An 18,654-nucleotide genomic window follows, 5' to 3' on the forward strand; every position below is an offset into this window, starting at 1 on the left:
ATGATGAAAACAGACTCGGCAATAGTTATTGCAACAAAGTGATGAATTGTATCTCTTTTTGAAGATGGTGACATGTAGGCTTGCTTACACGCAAATTTTTCTTTTCGTTCAACGATTGACTTTGTATGAAGTAGACGTAGTATTTGCAGAATTTTGGGTGCAGCCACAGGCCCAGAGACTTGTAAAATGTCCAAACATGACTCGCATCAGTGAGTGGGTTCTGTTTGAATTGGCTGGTGATCTCACCCAGGTACCAGTGCAGCCTGGCCGAGTATCTTCAGAGTCATGTTGCAGCCAGCAGAGACCCGCGAGTGCAGCTCAGCCTCCTCTGCCAGTTGCTGGAGGCTGTCTGCCACCTGGGCCAACACGGTGTGGCCCATCGGGATCTCAAGGCCGACAACTTGCTCCTTGATCTCTCCAAGGGTGAGCACTTCTGTGTCAGCTTTGTCGAACGTTGGAGTACAGTTGGGCTTTAGGGTTAAATACAGAAAAGTGGCACACCTTGGTACAAAGGTGCAGACGAGGCAACAACGCTATTCTAAGCGAATAGTCACTTTTATTGAATAATTTCAAATCAAATTCGAATTTTATAAATCACTCAAAGAAAACTGGGCATATGTACCATGACCTAACGAACCTGCACAATATTTTTTTTTTTTGAAATAAGGCCTGTGCAAGTGTCATTCTTTTGGTTCAGAGGAAGTGGAAACAACTTTGAATAGTTGCAGCATTTTACTTTCAGTAGAATGCAAGTGATTGCATCAAAAGTATGTTACACTTGAAAGTTTACTATGCTTAGACCATATTCTCACGTTACAACGTAACTGTAACCTGTAGATAATGGCACACAAGGACGTCAAATTGATTCGAACAACGGCAATACGACTTTATCGTTTTTCTCGGCACGCGCATCTTCGTCCTCTTCTGAACAGCGGCCCATAAAAGCCTGCCAGCATCTATGGAAATAATACTTTCAGAACTTGTACTAGTGGCATTACCCCCCTTCGCAAAGAATATCGTGCCGATGTCACAACATAATTACCAGATGAAAAGAAAAGACATACGATAAGCAGTACACAAGTGGGTGTTCACAATCACTCTAAGTCTACTCAAGGAAGTTTGACGAATAGTCAGCGTTGGTAAAATCGTTTCATCCTCGAAACATGGACGACGTGTGGCTGTTGTGAACGGCGGTATTCACGAGCCATGTCCTCGTCCAGAACCTCGTAGTTTACTTCGCTGAGACGGCGGAGAACTCCACAGGGACTAAAATAGCGGCGTAACAACTTTTCCGACCGGCCCCGTTGTCGAATGGGAGTCCACAACCATACTCGTTCTCCGGGTCGGTAAGAGACATCGCAACAATGAGCGTTGTACCGCAACGAGTCGATGCATTGTGGATTCGTTCGATTGCAAGCTTACGAGCTGCGTCTGCCAGTCTGATAAATTCTTTCGTCTTGACACTAATCTGACGTCTGTCTGGTAGAAGCATGGCATCCAGCATTGTAGTGACCTCCCTGCTGTGAAGCAACCGGAATGGTGTGAATCCAGTTGTTTCTTGCACAGCGGTGTTGTAAGCGAACGTGACGTAAGGGAGGATGTCATCCCAGTTTTTGTGGTCTTGGTCAACGTACATGGATAGCATGTCGGCGATCGTCTTGTTTAGTCGCTCTGTAAGGCCGTTGCTTTGTGGGCGGTATGCAGTAGTTTTTCGATGTACTGTGCCGCTAAGCTGCATGACGTCTTGTATCATCCAGGCGGTAAAAGCTGTGCCACGATCAGTTATGACAACTGCTGGTGCTCCATGGTGGAAGACGATGTTCTTCATAAAAAAGTGGGCAGTCTCAATGGCGGTGCCACGTTGTAATGCTTTCGTTTCGCAGTAGCGCGTCATGTAATCAGTAGCGATCGCAATCCAGCGGTTGCCGTCACGAGACTTAGGAAAAGGTCCGAGTAGATCCATGCCAATTTGTTGGAACGCTTGTGTCGGAGGAGTGACGGGCTTCAAAAAGCCGGCGGGGCGCTGATGTGGTGCTTTACGGCGCTGGCACTCGTGACACGTCTTCACGTAATGCTTCACGTCTCGACTGAGCTTAGGCCAGTAGTAGTGTTGGCGAATCCGGGCCAAGGTACGTGTGTATCCCAAGTGGCCTGAGGAAGGCTCATCGTGACAGGCGGACAAGAAATCGGCTCGTAACGCTGGCGGAATGACGAGCAGGTACTCAGTCGCATAAGGGTCGAAGTTTCTTTTATAGAGGATATTTCTGCGAATGTAGAACGATGATAGCGAGCGGGCGAATGCTGGTGGTGGATGCGGCGTACGGCCTTAAAGAAATTCGATGAATTGTCGAAGCTCTGAATCATTCTTCTGCTGTTCAGCCAAGTCGGATACACTAAGGGCACAGAGAAAACGGCCGTCGAGATCGTGATCACCTGACGCTGTTTAAGAGGAGCTCGGGAAAGGCAGTCCGCGTCAGTATGCTTCCGGCCAGACTTGTACAAGACTGTCAAATCGAACTCCTGAAGGCGTAAGCTTCACTTGGCCAGACGTCCGGAAGGGTCTTTAAGGTTCGCCAACCAGCAGAGCGCATGATGATCGGTAACAACTCTGAACGGGCGACCATACAGGTACGGTCTGAATTTAGCTATTGCCCAGGCAACAGCTAGGCACTCCTTTTCAGTGGTTGTGTAATTCGCTTCCGCAGATGATAAAATCCGGCTCGCATAAGCAATAGGGCGTTCGAGGCCGCCTTGCCACTGGAGGAGGACTGCACCAAGGCCGATGTTACTGGCGTCTGTGTGTAGTTCAGTGTCGGCATATTCGTCAAAGTGTCCGAGTAAGGGCTCAGACTGGAGACGCTGCTGGAGCTTGGAGAAAGCGAGTGTTTGCTCAGGGCCCCACACGAAGGGAACATCTTCTTTTGTCAGACGAGTGAGGGGTTCGGCAATGTTTGCGAAATTTTGCACAAAGCGCCTGTAGTATGCGCAGAGGCCTAAAAATCGACGCACATCACGTTTGTTGGCAGGGGGTGGAAAATCTACGACAGCCAATGTTTTGTCTGGGTCCGGCCGCATACCATCAGGGCTAACAAGGTTGCCAAGGAACTTTAATTTGTTGTAACCAAAATGACATTTTTCTGGTTTCAGTGATAGGCCTGCCGTGCGAATTGCAGCAAACACAGATCTAAGTCGCTGCTCAAACGTTTGCGAGAAGACAACGACGTCGTCTAAGTAAACAAGGCATGCTTCCCATTTGAGACCGGAGAGCACTGTATCCATCATCCTCTGGAATGTCGCAGGGGTAGAACACAGACCGAAGGGCAGCACCTTGAATTTGTACAGACCATCAGGCGTTATGAATGCTTTTTTCTCTCGGTCGCGTTCATCAACTTCGATCTGCCAGTAGCCACTGCGTAAATCGATAGAGGAGAAGTATCGGGCGCGTCGGAGGCGGTCCAGTGAGTCGTCGATGCGCGGAAGCGGATAAACGTCTTTCTTTGTGACTTTGTTGAGTTTTGCGGTAATTGACGCAAAATCGGAGAGTGCCGTCCTTCTTCGTTACTAGTACGACGGGGGACGACCATGGACTGTTCGAGGGTTGGATTACGCCATCTTCGAGCATCTGCCTCACTTGGGAACGTATTGCCTCTTTTTCCTTTTGTGATACTCGGTAGGCGTGCTCACGTATGGGTCGCTCAGCATGGTCAGTGACAATGCGGTGCTTTACGGTTGGCGTTTGTTTTATCTTAAGTGTAGATGTGAAATAGTCGCTAAACATGTGGAGGATACAGCAAATTTGCTCTTTCTGCGCACATGACAGCTTCGGATTGACATCGACTGTATCGGCTACTGCGGTGTCACTTTCAACGGCTGCAGAAATTGGGGCTATCGTCGGACACGCTTCATCGTCAATGGCTTCGAAATGAGCGATAGTTGTTCGCTTGGCCAAATGTTGGTATGCTCTACTAAAATTGGTGACCAACAACTCAGTCGTCCCACGTTTAAATTGAATTATGCCGCGGGCAACACAGATTTGCTGAGACAAGAGCATTGAAAGGTTGGCTTCAGCGATACCACTACCGTCATGGTCTACGTCACTATGTACAGTAACAAACATACTGGAGCGTGGCGGAAGTGTGACGGTGTTGTCGACAATGCGAAGCGCAGTCTTTTGCGGATCGGTATCTCTAGGCTTCGGGCCATAGTCGTCAGCAAACGTTACGAGGCAGTCTCGAAGATTTATAACAGCGCCGTGCTCGCGAAGAAAATCCATGCCAAGGATAACTTTCCGGGAGCATTCGGGAAGCACAACGAAAGAAGCAACGAACGTCGACTCAGATTTGCAGCCTTGCGGTACATCTCCCGATTGGTGTCAAGAGATGACCACCTGCTGTCTGAAGGTTTGGTCCATGCCCCCAAGGAGTCGTGACTTTCCTGAGTTCAGCCACAAGTTCAGCGCTGATAACTGAGTAGTTGGCGCCGGTGTCGACCAGAGCAGTCACTGGATGTTTGTCGACAAGGATGGCAATGTCTGCAGAAACGAGTTCGTCCGCGATGTGAGGTGTTGGCTGAAAGGAATCGTCGAAGGTCGGCGGATGGGTCGGAGGAGGCTGTTTTGACGATAGCTTAAAGCGGTCCCACCCCGGAGGCCACTGATTCTAGTTTTCCCGGCGTGAACTTGGGGACCTAGCAGATCGTCCCGCAACAACATCGGCAAAAGTAGAGTATTGATTCGCAGACGTAGAGCGTCGAGGAGACAGAGAGCGTGATTGGCGTCGCTGAAGATTTGGAGACGGTAGACTTGCTAAGTATTCTGCGATGGCGCGGGGTCGTTCCCCTTCCTTGGGCCGACGAACGTCTGGCCGAAATCCAGGTAGGCCCATCTGTCTGTACGAGCACTCCCGGTACAAGTGACCTGGCTCACCACAGTGGTAGCATAGTGGCCAATTGTCGGAAGCGTGCCACACGCTAGATTTCTGCAAATTAGGTCACAGATTCTCATAGTGTGGCGGGCCCGAGAAGTACTGCGGCATCTGCAGACAAGTCGGTCGTTGGTTTTCATAGTGTGGCAGGCCCGAAAAGTGCTGCGGCGTCTGCAGGCTAGTCGATCGGGGAAGATAGTTGGCTGCCGGTGCAGGAGTGCGTACAGCTTCCGTGTACGTTAGCAGAGGAGCTTCGGTTGGAGGTGGCACTAATGGTTGTACCAGATGCCGCACCTCTTCAGGAACGACGTCTGTCAGAGCAGCCACTTGAGGCTGTGAAGGTACTGCGTGAAGCTTTTGCAGCTCGTCGCGTACAATGCTACGGACTAGCTCAGCAAGGTCTCTCACGCTCGTGACAACGGGTGTTACCAAGGGTGCCGACAGACATGCAAGGTTGTCGGACCGCTCATACTGCGAAGACCGCTGTCTTAGCATCTGCTCCATTGTCGTCGCTTCATGGAGGAATTCTGCCACGGTAGCTGGTGGGTTTCGTACAAGTCCTGCAAACAGCTGCTCCTTGACACCTTGCATCAGAATGCGTACCTTTTTGTCTTCCGTCATTGCAGAATCTGCTTGACGGAACAGACGAGACATCTCTTTAACGAACATGGCCACGCTTTCATTGGGTCTTTTATCGCGAGAATTGAGGAGACGTTCGGCTTGTTCTTTCCAATCGGCGCTACCATACTTGTTCAGCAGCTGAGTGCAAAACACCGGCCAGGTTGTCAGGGTGGCCTCGTGGTTCTCGAACCAAATACGCGCCGAATCCTCCAGGTAGAAATAAACATACCGCAGTTTCCGGTGCTCGTCCCACTCGTTGGCGACGGCGACTCGATCATATTGGTCCAGCCGGTCTTCAACCTCTTCGTAGGGCTCCCCATGGAAGGGCTTTGGCGTTCGAGAGGCTAATAGCCATGGAGCTGGCAGAGTCGCGGTCTGTTCAGTCTGGCTTGCAGTTGTCGCATATGCCATGATTCTGGAGCGTTCCGGAAGAGGGCTGAATTGGGGTGGTAGGCCTAGTTGCCGCCGACTGCGTCGAAGGTTGGCTGTTTCTACCGAGGCGTCGATGTTGGGGCCGAGATCTTTCTCGTGGTAACAGTGCATAGACTATTACCCTGCGTCTCCACCAGTTGTCACGTTACAACGTAACTGTAACCTGTAGATAATGGCACACAAAGATGTCAAACTGATTCGTACAACAGCAATACGACTTTATCCTTTTTCTCTGCATGCGCATCTTCGTTCTCTTCTGAACAGCGGCACATACAAGACTGCCAGCATCTGTGGAAATAACACTTTCAGAACTTGTACTAGTGACATTATAGACGGTTTTGGGGTTTGTAAACAAGCTGGTTCACCCCAGCAGTCTTCCAGAGCGGCACTTCTGGTAATGCTTTTTCAATAATGCCGTCGGTGTTTCTGTGACCTGTTTGAATTTGCTGCTCTATCATTTCTGGCACATTCCTTAGGATGTGTTTGGACCAACGTCTACAGGTAGTGCACAGGAGGTATAGGCTGCTGCCGGTAACACGGTTCGCATGGCCGACAGGTGCCGCACAAAATATCCGTTGTGGCGCTCCAATGAGCGCGGCCCCCTGCTCTGCGTTACCTCTGGCAGTTGCCACGCTTACACAAACAGAAAATGCATAAACTGCAGGAGAAGTATGTAAGGGAACCTAATATGGCCAATTGGTTCTGCATGTCGAAGATATGTGAATGTGCTTTGAAGACACGGACAGAGAATTGATAGCGCACACCTGTTTTTTCTGCTGTTCATATCTTCAAAGCGCACCCACAATGTCGACAGGCAGGAGAAAATGTTGCTCGATTCATAGTAAAGTTGTTCAGTTCAGTTTTTTGACTAGAACTGAAAACCCTTCTCCTGTTGCACCCTGAACATGTTTGTGTTTTCTCTAAGCACACAACCTCAGGAAAAACGCTTATTTCTGTGCCTGCGTCAGACTAAGCATTTTTTTATAGATCAGCAGGGATTGGAATCGCTCGCGATCCAGAGAGTTCATTTGACTGAGAAATTATAAATAGTACTGATTATATAATGATGTGAGCTACAGCTGGGTCATGCGAACTGTTGTGGTTTACTCAGGAGTGAGGTAGTAACGAATAAAACTTGCAAGTTGAAACCATCTAAACCTACCGTTCATGTCCACACTGAGTGTGGTGATCTTCATTAGCGGCAGAAAGACAGGAGATCAGTCATTTCTTTGAACAGGTGAGAGCCCTTTTGCTGGCGTCTCTTTCAAGAAAATTAAATGCAACCGCAACGAAATATGGACACCACGACGTACACTGTGCGGCGATTAATGTTGAGTGTGGCTACTCTGTGTCCCATTGTAACAAGACTGATTGTTGGCCTAGTTGGTACTTGCTTAATGACATACTTTGGCCGCAAAATCAGCGACACAGAGCGGAGGAACACACAACTACAAGCAGACGCATCATTTGTGTCCCATGATGCTTCGAACAGCACACATTATTGATGTCGCTCAAACTACACAAGAAACACCTTTGCAATGGATTTTCTGTGTTAGCTTTCATGTTTTGCTACCCATTTCAGGTGTTGGTACACGGGCGCCTTAAATTACTCTAATGTTTGAATATCGCCTCTGCGCCATTAGTCTGCCCTGAGAATTGCCTTTAATGAAGTGGGCAAAAGAGACTTACGCGCTCTTAGTGGGAATCCAGCTTTCTCGCGAGATCGCTGCAATGCAGGTGCTCTCTCATTCGACATCAGTCGGAAAAGAGAACATTTTGGCTAGCATATAAAATTAGTTCAGGCTTGCATACTGCATCCTGGCTTGGCACAGTCATTCCCGAGCTGCAAGTGCTTCATCGGAATAATTTTATCCGCATACATTGGAACACAATCAGTCGCAGCCAGCAGCAAAGGCTAAAACAACGCAAAAGCAAGCCAAACCAGAAGTTTCCAGGGGTGGTTTTTCAGTGAATGCACAATGTTTCTAAAGACTGGCAGGCTCTGGCAAAGCCATTTATACACAGGTATAACTGGCCATCCGAACCAGATAGGAGACTAGACCCCTTGCTTTGAAAACTTCCCCCCAAGTTACGGTGATCTAGTGGCTAAGGTACTCACTCGGCTGCTGGTCGCGGGATCGAATCCCAGCCACGAGGGTCCATTTTTAATGAAGGCGAGAATGGTTGAGGCCCGTTTGCCTAGATTTAGGTGCGCGTTATAGAACCCCTAGGTGGTTGAAATTACCGGAGCCCTCCACTACGGCGTCGCTCAGGTTTCGGGGCATTAAACCCAAGCAATTATTATTATCCATTGAGGTCCTGCAGCGAAGCTTGAATTATAGACCGAATCCCCATTGCAGGATTCTTTTGTGACTATGTTGATGGACTGGGTGCAACTTGTCGAATGCTAAATATAATCTTCTGCCCGTCATCATCTCAATCGAGTCTCCGAAAGTGTGGCGATGTGTTGCTTGAATAAGAAGCAGGATATCTTGCACTGGGTGTCGTTTCCAAACTGTTTCTTCAACACATCTTTTTCCTCATCATTCATTCTGCCCTTTCACTACTAGCTGAGGTGTAAGGCACTCTGAGCGAATCCCATTACGATTGAGGAGTGCTTGCATCTGCTCGCTCATGAATGTGGTTCCACTGTCAGAAGTGTAAATACCTGGATCACCTTGAGTGGCAAACAGTACAAGTAGAGCTGACGTTACTGCCAATGTCTTCATGCACGGTGTGATCTTTACTTGAGCCCAGTAGCCCAGTTAGAAAAGACACCCACCAAGTTGAGAAAAACTTTGCCTTGTACTGGTCCTGCAATCAGATCCAAGGCAATCAGATCCGATGTTCATTTATATTCAAGGTTGATATGGCTTAATTCAGAAGTGAACTGGTGCTTGTAAAACTTGCAGCTGGGCGATTTAGTTCAATAGACAGGTGTGTGCAAATTAAAGACAAGGGCACAGAAAAGATAGGACAAGCACAAACTTTCAACTGAATTTTATTATTCGTCAACCTTCAAATATATACTTACGAAAGTATCCCCGCCGCGGTGGTCTAGTGGCTAAGGTACTCGGCTGCTGACCCGCAGGTCGTGGGTTCGATTCCCGGCTGCGGCGGATGCATTTCCGATGGAGGCGGAGATGTTGTAGGCCCGTGTGCTCAGATTTGGGTGCACGTTAAAGAACCCCAGGTGGTCGAAATTTCCGGAGCCCTCCACTACGGAGTCTCTCATATCATATGGTGGTTTTGGGATGTTAAACCCCACAAATCAATCAATACTTACGAAAGTGCATAGTCATGTGCACATGGTCAGATGGTCAAAAAATCAAACAGCTTACAAGAAGTCATGTAGAAACTTAAGCTCACTATCAAATAAGGAAATTGACGTGTTGCTAACACAAGCATTGCCTCTTGCAGAAATATTAAAGGCTTTCAAGAGTTCACGTGATGTGGTATCACTGCTTCTACCCCATATCTTAATCTCCCTGAAAATCTGTGAGCCCCTGCGAGCTTGGGAATGCGCAGGCAAATGCACGTTCCTGTTATTTCCAAGTGAAAGCTCATGTTTCCTTGCACAGTCGTTCACGCAACACCCCGTATGGCCTACACAAGAATTCCCACAAGACAGCAGTATTTCATAGAGAGCGCCAGTCGCACATTTTACATACGCAAAAGTGTGCTTCTTACCGCAACTTCTAGATTTCTTCTCGTCAGAGGAGATTCTGGGACAAACCTCAGCCAGTTTACACGGGGCGAAGAAGACCATCGGCACATCATCCTTACTCGCTATATTTTTCAAGTCGTGTGAAATTCAATGCATATAATGCATCACCTCTGGGCGCCACTTGCGATTCAGGCCAGGGTACATGCTGGGACAAGCTGCTTTGGCATCCCGCAAAAGAACTTCTGCGATCACCGTCACTAATGTGCAAGGATACCCAGCAGCAAAGAAACGCCACACCTGATCAATCTTGCATTGCATGTGGGCATGACTTCCTGAGAGTGGAACGCAGGCACAGTTTGGCAATCCCCCTGTTCACAAGCTTAGACTGTGCAGAATCATAAAGCAAAAGGGCTTTGTGCCCCCGGTGACTATAATGCCGACAAAGATGATCAGCTAAAGCGAGGCGTAGATCTTAACACCGCTGCAAGTTTTGAGTGGGAAATTCTTAGGTCAAAGTCAAGTTTTTTCTGCCCTCTTTAAAAACGTTAAGAATAGCCTCAACGGAGTTGTCTAAGGTTATAAAATGAGGCCACTTTAAAAAAATTAAAAAATCGCCCACATGCCGTATTAACTCGCGTAGTGCACCCACTCGCATAATGAACCCCACCCCCCACTTTGATCCTTGAAAAAAAGAAAAAAATTTTTAAATTTATCTGTTCATTTTATTTCGGTATGATAGCTAGCGCTGTTAATGTTAAAAAAAATTTTTAATCAAGCCATTATATCAGAAAATAATGGTGCTATGAAAGCCAAAGATAGTTGACACTCGCAGCGTGCTAGTGACACTCACAGCGTGCTAAAATTGAACACTAAAAGACACACTGTAGCACAAGTAGGACACACACGAGCGCGATTGACATCGTCTGCGCTCGTGTGTGTCCTACTTGTGCTGAAGTGTGTCTTTTAGTGTTCAATTCTAGAGCATCATGAGTGTCAACCATGTACAACCAACTAGCCTGCTCTTCTAGCTAAAGATAGTTTTGCAACCCTGCTAAACAGTTGCAATCAGCATGAGCGCGGACGATGTCAATCAGTTTGAAAGTCGCGCCTTCTACGACAAAGTGCCATCAGCCGAACGCAGAAGAAACCCCTTTGCTGATAGCGCCACGCAAGCACAGCGGCACAAAAACAAAGCGCGTGGCGTCCAAAATGGCGCTTGCGCTGCGTCAAGAAACACGCTGTGTGCGCGCCATCTCGGACCCATGCAAAGAGCTACCATAACCACTGCGCCAATGGCGTGTTCTGCACCCGCAACGTCTACGCAATGTCTACGCTGCGCATTCAACGCTGCATTTCTGTTGTTGGTTTTGTCGTTGTGAACTAAGTTGACACATCTGCTGTGCAGGACGCTTTCGGCCGGCACGCTAGCTACGTGGCTGGTCACCAACAGCATGCGCTGGAGCACTGTAACCGAGCAACTAAACGACATTTCGGCATTGATCAATGCACTTTCGTTACGGAACGAAATAATAAAAGCTTCGGGCTACAAAAAAGATTTGCCGTGCATTTTACGGGTCAAAACAAGCGAAATTATCACCCGAAATTTTCGCTGAAAACTCCCGTGAATTTTTTCTCCCGCGAAAGGAAACCTTCCTCTCAAATGGCATCAACTTCTTCTAAAAAAAAAAAAAGGTGGATTCATTATGGAGTAAATACGGTACTTAAATACTTTAGGAACACATCTTTCGTCAAAAGCACTGATGATAGTCTGCCAAGAAAATGTTGCATAAAACAGGTGTGACACACAATCCAATAAAAATTCCTTGTCGCTGCAGGTAAAGACAGTTCTGAAACGAAACGAAGGTACAGCAAAGATAAAATTCAAGTAAATACATATCAACCGACAAGTCGGCAGCATTCTGAAAAACAATTACCCCATTAGTTTCAATACAGTTGCAAACAGAAGCAAACAACTGTGCCTGAGGTATGAAATAAAATAGATCCTCTACATCCCCTGAAAACATAAACTTTGTAGGATTTTCCACCTGCAAAAAAATTACATCTTCCTTACTATTAGTAGCAAAGGGATCCAACACTAACAGCCCATTCAGTTCTTTGAGCAAAAACTGGCTAATTAAATGCTGCCGAGAACCTTGCTCATTGTTCGCAAAGGAACTTCAGGCTTGTGCATTTTTGCAGTGCAAAATACTTTGAGTGCATTTACTAACCTTTGTGTTTACTTATATCTCTTGCCAACAGAACCAGTTTAAGGTCTTTGCACATGTTAACTGTTGTGTGGTTAGTGCCGCGAAGGGGCACGGGCACGCAAGAACCGACATGTACAAGCTGGCTTCCTGGACAAAACTTGGTTCCCCGTCTTCATTAGGACCAACATATATAGACATACACAGAAGGCACGGAGGGTGCCACGCTCCATTGGCAGCCTAATCAAAACATTGAAAGGTGCTGACCTCTACATCTCCCCTCTTGAAACGAAGCATTAAGGGGGGATGCTACACCTTCCAAAAACTCTTTTATTTTTGCGAGTACCTCAGTCAAATTTGGAGAGCCTATGTAGATTTTACTGCTGATTTCAAAAATATATTTCTTTTTTTGCTGTGACAATTAGTTTTAAAGATGTAATGAACTGCGACTTTTTCAATTAAGGCCTAATTAGCTAATTAACTGTAACTTGGATATTGATGTGCAACCTATAGAACCAATTCGGTATGTTCACAGTGTGCAATAAAGTATAAATCATTGTTCTGGGCTATTTCGAAGCAAAGTTGTGGGATGTTGAATATGACATGAAAAATTTCCCCATCTACACTTGAAACAAAAGATCCATTTAGAGAATTTTCTCCAAAAATTATTACAATAAAACTTACTTTACGACACATCCCCTGCATTTATCTTCGAAACAAAAAAGAAATCGTAATGATAACCCAGATAGAACAAGAGATATTGCTCCGGCATAATGGGAAGCACATGAAAATTGTCGTTTTGAGAAATCGAGAAAAAACGTGGGCACACATTTTTATTGCAGAAGATGCAACAAGACAACCTCAAAACGCACCAGAAGCATAGTCTGAATGCATTCTGTGCTCATGCCTCCTCTTCACTAGCCTCCGGAGTTCCAATGAGGCTGTTCTTTTCTTGTTGGAGACAATGCTGTGACGGTGGTCTTTTTCTCTCGCTCTCCTGGCACCAGTACTTGTCGCATTCATGTCCATTTCACCTAAGATTGCCGTTGCAGAATTCAAATTGCCCGTGTTGAAGCGCAGCACTGCTTCTGCAACAGCTGCTTCAACAGCGAACAGGGACGCATGGTGCTCCTTGGGGGCCAAACTCCAGATTACCGAATGTAGGCTCTCGTTGGAGTTCTGCGTTTTTCTGCGTTCGCACCTCTGAAGCAGGGCTTTTTCCGAAAGCCGGGTATAAACCGGTAGTAATGCCTCTGCCACGTCTTTCGGTAGATTGTAGGCATGCCTGGGGTCGGGCTCACCCTTTGCTTTTGCGGCATTGTGCCGACACCATGAAGTTTCACCAGCTGGGCACAGACTGTGGTCCGAGCATTCATCAGTGGAGGTGACGTGGCGGTATGTGGCCATCACAGCCTTTTGCATCTCGCCCACGTCACCTTCATGCGATTTCAGAGCCCGGCCATAATATGTGCTCAGCCTGGTGATCAGCTCACCTGTGAGCCTGCCTTTCCCACCAAGGCCTCTTTTCCCATCGCACTTTTGTTTCTGCACCAGGTTTCTCAATGCGGTGCTTATCCGTTTCTGTACATGATTAATACAGTCTTCCTTCTGCACGTCAATGTAACCATACACCTTGGCGTCTTGTATGGCGCAAAATGTCCTAGAGTCTCCATCAGACAGCATAGTTGTGTAGCGCAGGCCATGGCGTTCAAGCGACCTCTGAAATAGAATTAGAGCCGCCTCCACTTCCATTTGCCCCGCTTTGCTGTTCGTATTTTTTGGCATTTGTGGTTAGCCTTCCATTCTTGATAGCCCTCACTACTAGGCTTTGGGGCCACCTCGCAGCCTAGGCAAATGTTGGAAAGAACGACGTAGTCCAACACGTAGCCACTAAATAATTCGATAACTGTGCCCACGCCGATGTGGGAAGAATGGCCTCGCGTCTTCCGCGTGCCGTCGTAGCTAACGGCAATATTGCCCCGGTGGCCGAAGCACAAGTCATCATAAATTGTTCTAACCTTTTCCGCACATTCGCTCATAGCGGACTCAGCCGCTCGCGTTGCAGCGGGTGCCAGCGTGTTCTTCAAATGCCGCTGAAACGTCTTGTGGTGCATACCGCGGTGTGAGATGCCCATTGTTGCGAAAATATCGTTCATTTTCGTTTGGCCGTTGCCGGTAGCCACCATCGCCCTCGAAGCGAGAAGATTTACTTCAAACGGATTGCACGTTTTCGTGCCGTTCGCGCGGGGCGAAGTCCATTCATTCGCGATCTCGCCGCACCTTTCACACTGCACTAGCACTTTCACGGCAAGTCCGTAGTCCCGATCCCCTCTGACGATCGTAGCCGGTCCGTGGCAGGCTTTGCAACACAAGGCACCCATTATCGCGTTTAGGATATCTAGATGCATAAGCAGATAAGGAGCAGCGTGGTCAGAGTCCTGTGCGGTTGCCTCGCTACAACTCGCGGTGAAAAAGTCAATTTTCCGTGCAGTTGCTGGCGCCGATGAAAGCCGGTCGAGCGTCGCTTTCTCCCGGGCATGATTTTCTTCAACTTCGGCGTTTGTCACCACCTTGGCGTCGATTCGTAGTCGTCCGGAGTTCGCTTCACCGTCATCGTCGTCGGAGGCAACGCGCTCGGTCGCACCCTAGGAGGATATATATAAAAAAATTGCTGGAGTGGAAGCCGCCTATACTTACCCATAGAGCACAGTGAAGCCGGCGGCGGCCATCTTGTGGTGGGCAGGAAGGCGGCCGCGTAGCATATAGTGCACTTCCGCGGCCGTTTTTTTTTCGCAAATGATTGCTGCTAGAGAAGTAAAAACGTGCTCACATAGTCGCCGATACACTGGCAGTATTTAAAGAGACTACAGAACGGTTCGTTTTTCATGTGTTAAAATTTTATTTGTACAGCTTTCTCAGCCTTTAGCCAACATGAACGTTATGGCAAAGTTGTTTCACTGATTCCTAAAAATGACGAGTCTTGAAAGCAAAGACCTAACTTTGTCTTTCACGAGTTCCCGGCTTCGTTCCTTTGTCATGTGGTGCAGCCTGATCTTGATGTACAGCTCCAATACTTGCTTGCTCAAGTTGTAAATATGGTTGTCCAACACGTCGACGTCAAAAAGATGTTGTTCCAATTGTGAAAACCACCTCTTTTCCAGTGATTGACTCAAAATCTCCAGGACTAGTTGTTTGGTATTGGCATGTATGTTCTTAAGGCATTGAGTGGAAGCCTGCAGTCGACGCAGCCCCTTTTCCGCTGTTTCGCACAGTGACACAACGTCTTCGGAAGGGTAAAAGAGTCCACCTCGATTTTTTTGTCTCACCAATAGAGATGTATCCGCTCCATGAAGAGCTTCTATGCACAACTCACAGGTGTTTGTAGTAGCGATTTTGCGAGCGACAAAGCCTGCAATGTAAGGCACGACAGAGCAAACGAATGTGGAGAGGCTCTCTGGATAGTCAATTCGGTCTGTGTAATCGTGGTCCTCTGGTTGTAGGATGGCACACCTTCGCGATGTGACCTCAGTGGTTGCACAAAATGTAGTGGCAGAGGCAGATGCACCCAGAATAGAAACAATATCTTGCGAACAGTTGCCTGAGGTGGACGATCTCACTTCTGTCTGGACCAATAGACGCTTGTAAGCTGCCATGAATTGGGCAGCTGTAGGGTTGTTGTTGAACCCCCCACGTCCTCGCACACAGCCAAAGAAAGTTTCTGCGTGATCTTGACTCATCTTGTGCGTGAGCAGATAGTTAAGTTGACCTTCATGAACGAGTTCCTTGAAGATACTTTCTGTGCTCTGTATACACACAAGAAAACCCACAAATCCTGTCCTCTTTGTTCCCTGCAAAAGTGGTCGACCGAATGGGTCTTTTAAAGCACATATGTACTCTCGAGCGTCGGCAAAAAATGGTTTCCAACAAGGCTCATTTTGCTTTCGAAGGGGGGCTTTGTATGATTTTGCAAACGCATTTCTGGAGTTTAGCAAATCGAAGAGATGATCAAATACCCTCACAAATTTTGCCGTGGCACTAGCACCTCTAAACTGTGGCAGCTTCAGCGTTTGCTCGCAAAATTCAAGAGCGTCTGCGACTGAAGCGCTGAGTGCCTGAACTGCGAGCCGTACCTTCATCTTTTGCTTCTCCCACTGCATATGCACCTTAGTTAGCTTATTGCCAAGGCGGAGCCCTTCCTCGCGCTGTAAAGCCTCCAGTGCCTTTATGTAAGCCCATTTTATGTGGTTTCCATCAACATCAGTGATGTAACACATTGTTGCCAGTGAATTTCTAATCAACTTAATCATGTGGCATGGGTCAAGCAGGATATGCACATCCCTTGACTCATCAACTGGGTTTTTAAAGGATGTGGAGAACTCGACAGGATCAGGCTTCAGTTCTGCACCAAGGCATTTTGCCATAGTGAAATTTGATGACGCACCATCAAATGTTAGACTGACAACTTGAACTTTCACAGATTCCAGTCGTTCAATGCATTGTTTTGTTAGTTCAGCCCTCTCAGAACCAGTGAGCGAGTGGATAAGAAAGTAGCCGACTGGAATTTTCAGCCTCATGTTTATGCCAACAACAATATAAACACAAACATTTGTGGCTTCAGGAAGGCTGTCATCATCAAGAGATGCTCCAAAATCAACGTAGCCAACTACCCTGTCTCCGACAAGTTCAACATGTTTCCTAATCGACATATCATCGACAATCAGAGCGCAGTAAAGAGTTTCAGAGCGACCTTGAACCAACTTCTCCAAGAAAGAAAATGCTTCACCTGTAAAGCCTGGTTGGCCATCAACAGACCTATACCATTCTCTGATTGTGCGCTGCGAAGGGAGGGCGTCATTAAACTTTGATCGCACAAATTCGTAGGCTGCTGGTGAGTAGAAATGTAAAGTTAGTGCAAACGTTCGCAGCTCTGGAGGGTATTTACCTCCACTTTCTGTCCGTGCCCGGTGAAGCAGCTGTTGTATGTCAGGAGAAAATGCTGCATCGAACATCTTGGAGCCCTCTTCTGACAAAAGCTTTTGTTCTTCGATGCCTCTAATAATTTCTTCAGCGGTGATTTTCTTTTGTGTCAGCCTTCGTTTGCTCTGCTGCAACGTTTTAATTTTTTTCTTCAAGTGCAATCTTTCGTCTTCTGTTTCCTGCAACTTCGTCTTGTACCACTGCTTTGATGGTGATACAGTGACATGATCTTCAGTATTTGAGGCCTCTTGCTGCTGAGCAGGACTGCATCCTCGAGGTTTTGGTGCTGGCCGCTTCCTTTTCACCTGAAATAAGCACATAGTGGAAATTAACTACTTTTAGAATGATATATATACTTCAATTATTGCTCATAACATGAATATATGTATTCACGAAAGCATGTTCGGGAACATTCGACAATGATCATGCGCTAATCGTGTGTTGAGCGATATTGTAAACGAGCGAACGGGACGAAAAGCTCGCGAGGAAACACGCAGCAATGCAGTCACGTCGACAAAACACGACAGAAGAGATATGTCTACGTCATTCCAACCTCCTTGATGTCAGAGCACTATATCTGCGAAGTTCCGATGCTTACCGGTGCCTGGAGGTGGGCAGGAAAAGCAGCGAACGAAGTCGGCACACTTCCCGCTTTCAACCTTGTTGTTTGTCCGGTCCGGTCAAAACACGCCGGATCAAAGTGCGCAGAGCAAAGGCGATCTTTATCTGTCGGTTTCCAGTGTTCACGACGCACAGCTCGCTCCCATAGGTTCCGTGTCTCAGCATCTTTTGGAAACCTGCCAATAATTTCCAAATATTAATTCCTTAAGCCTACCAATGAAAAACACGAGTCAGCCGTATTAGACCGCGTAAGCACTACGTGCTTTCAGTACGCACCTGTGAAATGTGATCTTGGAAGCAGGAATCGCGCGATTTGTGCACCCATACGCTACGCAGGATTGTACCATGCTCGCTTGAATCGAGCCGCACGCATTCGAATGCACTGCAGAGACACACTTGTCAAGGAAAGACAGGCGCACGAACCGCAATCCACCGTCGCTGCAGGTGAACTGGCAGCGCTGGCCGCCACCGAGCCAGCCGAGCCGAGCTTTCTGCCCACCACAACATGGCGGCGCTGGCTTCACTTGAAGAGCGCTCCCTCCACTCCAGCAATTTTTTTATATATATCCTCCTAGGTCGCACCATCGCTGAACGGCCGCGGAGCGTCGACACATCGTTCGTCGGAGTCAACCAAGGGCTCTGATGACTTCGTAGACTTTCTCCCACGACCTTTGCGTTTCCTGCGACCAAATGCGTGCACGGTCCGATACTTTTTTGCGTTTCCAGGCATGGCGATACGATCAGAAGCTTCAGAGTGCTCTGCCGATTTCGAGGCGTCACAGCGGTAACCCTTTCAAAATGGCGTCGGGTCGCGTATGCAGGCGCAAGCCGCGAGCTTCCAGCCAACCGGAAAGCGCCATTTCAGTCACGTGCGCCGTTTAGCCAATGGCAGTGAGCGCGGCTCTTCGTCTTTGAGGCCTCGTTTTTCGAGCCGGGGAAACGCTCAATGTTGCTTACTGAATAAAAAAACAGCTGAAAACGCGTTCTTTCAAACAAGACCAAAATGGCGCCGATCGAGCGCGTAGTTCCCGCGTATCGTAGAGCCGAAACCTGCGCTATTCGCCCTCAATTTAAAGGGCAGGACGCCCGTTTTCGGTTTTTTAAAGTTGAATAACGATAAAAGTTGATGGTATTCAGCTATGAAATTTTGTAAATAGGTGCGCAATGATGTCGGGAACGCGAAAAGAAGGTCCGCGAAAACTCGATTTTT

At 47.6% G+C, this 18,654-nt stretch overlaps 2 protein-coding genes across 9 annotated transcripts in view; one reads left to right on the forward strand and one right to left on the reverse strand.

Moving 5' to 3' along the window:
- Pink1 (PTEN-induced putative kinase 1) overlaps positions 1 to 18,654 on the forward strand; it is a 446,363-nt gene that overhangs the window by 255,121 nt on the left and 172,588 nt on the right. For all 8 annotated transcript variants that reach the window (XR_012893957.1, XR_012893956.1, XM_075887744.1 and 5 more), the window contains one exon: positions 251 to 423. Coding sequence is in view for 6 of the 8 variants with exons in the window: in XM_075887744.1 (XP_075743859.1) it covers positions 251 to 423 (173 nt within the window). In the remaining 2 variants the exon portion in view is untranslated. The remainder of the gene's footprint in view (positions 1 to 250; positions 424 to 18,654) is intronic.
- LOC142802685 (THAP domain-containing protein 2-like) lies at positions 15,216 to 17,988 on the reverse strand. Its single transcript, XM_075887652.1, has 4 exons — positions 17,721 to 17,988; positions 17,422 to 17,620; positions 17,022 to 17,128; positions 15,216 to 15,255 (listed from the first exon to the last, which is right to left on the reverse strand). Exons 1-4 carry the CDS (start codon positions 17,789 to 17,791, stop codon positions 15,216 to 15,218), a joined length of 417 nt encoding a protein of 138 aa, XP_075743767.1. The 5' UTR covers positions 17,792 to 17,988.

The sequence above is a fragment of the Rhipicephalus microplus genome, chromosome 3, assembly GCF_043290135.1.
Source record: "Rhipicephalus microplus isolate Deutch F79 chromosome 3, USDA_Rmic, whole genome shotgun sequence".
In the NCBI taxonomy this organism is placed as follows: Eukaryota; Metazoa; Arthropoda; class Arachnida; order Ixodida; family Ixodidae; genus Rhipicephalus; species Rhipicephalus microplus.

What these genes read in the sequence shown, in the direction of transcription:
- LOC142802685 (XM_075887652.1), bottom strand. Translation starts at nt 17,791, where the DNA reads ATGGTACAATCCTGCGTAGCGTATGGGTGCACAAATCGCGCGATTCCT. An exon ending in TCCAAGATCACATTTCACAG is followed by an intron (nt 17,621 to 17,720) that starts GTGCGTACTGAA and finishes AATTATTGGCAG; the next exon opens with GTTTCCAAAAGATGCTGAGA. An exon ending in CTGCCCACCTCCAGGCACCG is followed by an intron (nt 17,129 to 17,421) that starts GTAAGCATCGGA and finishes TGCTTATTTCAG; the next exon opens with GTGAAAAGGAAGCGGCCAGC.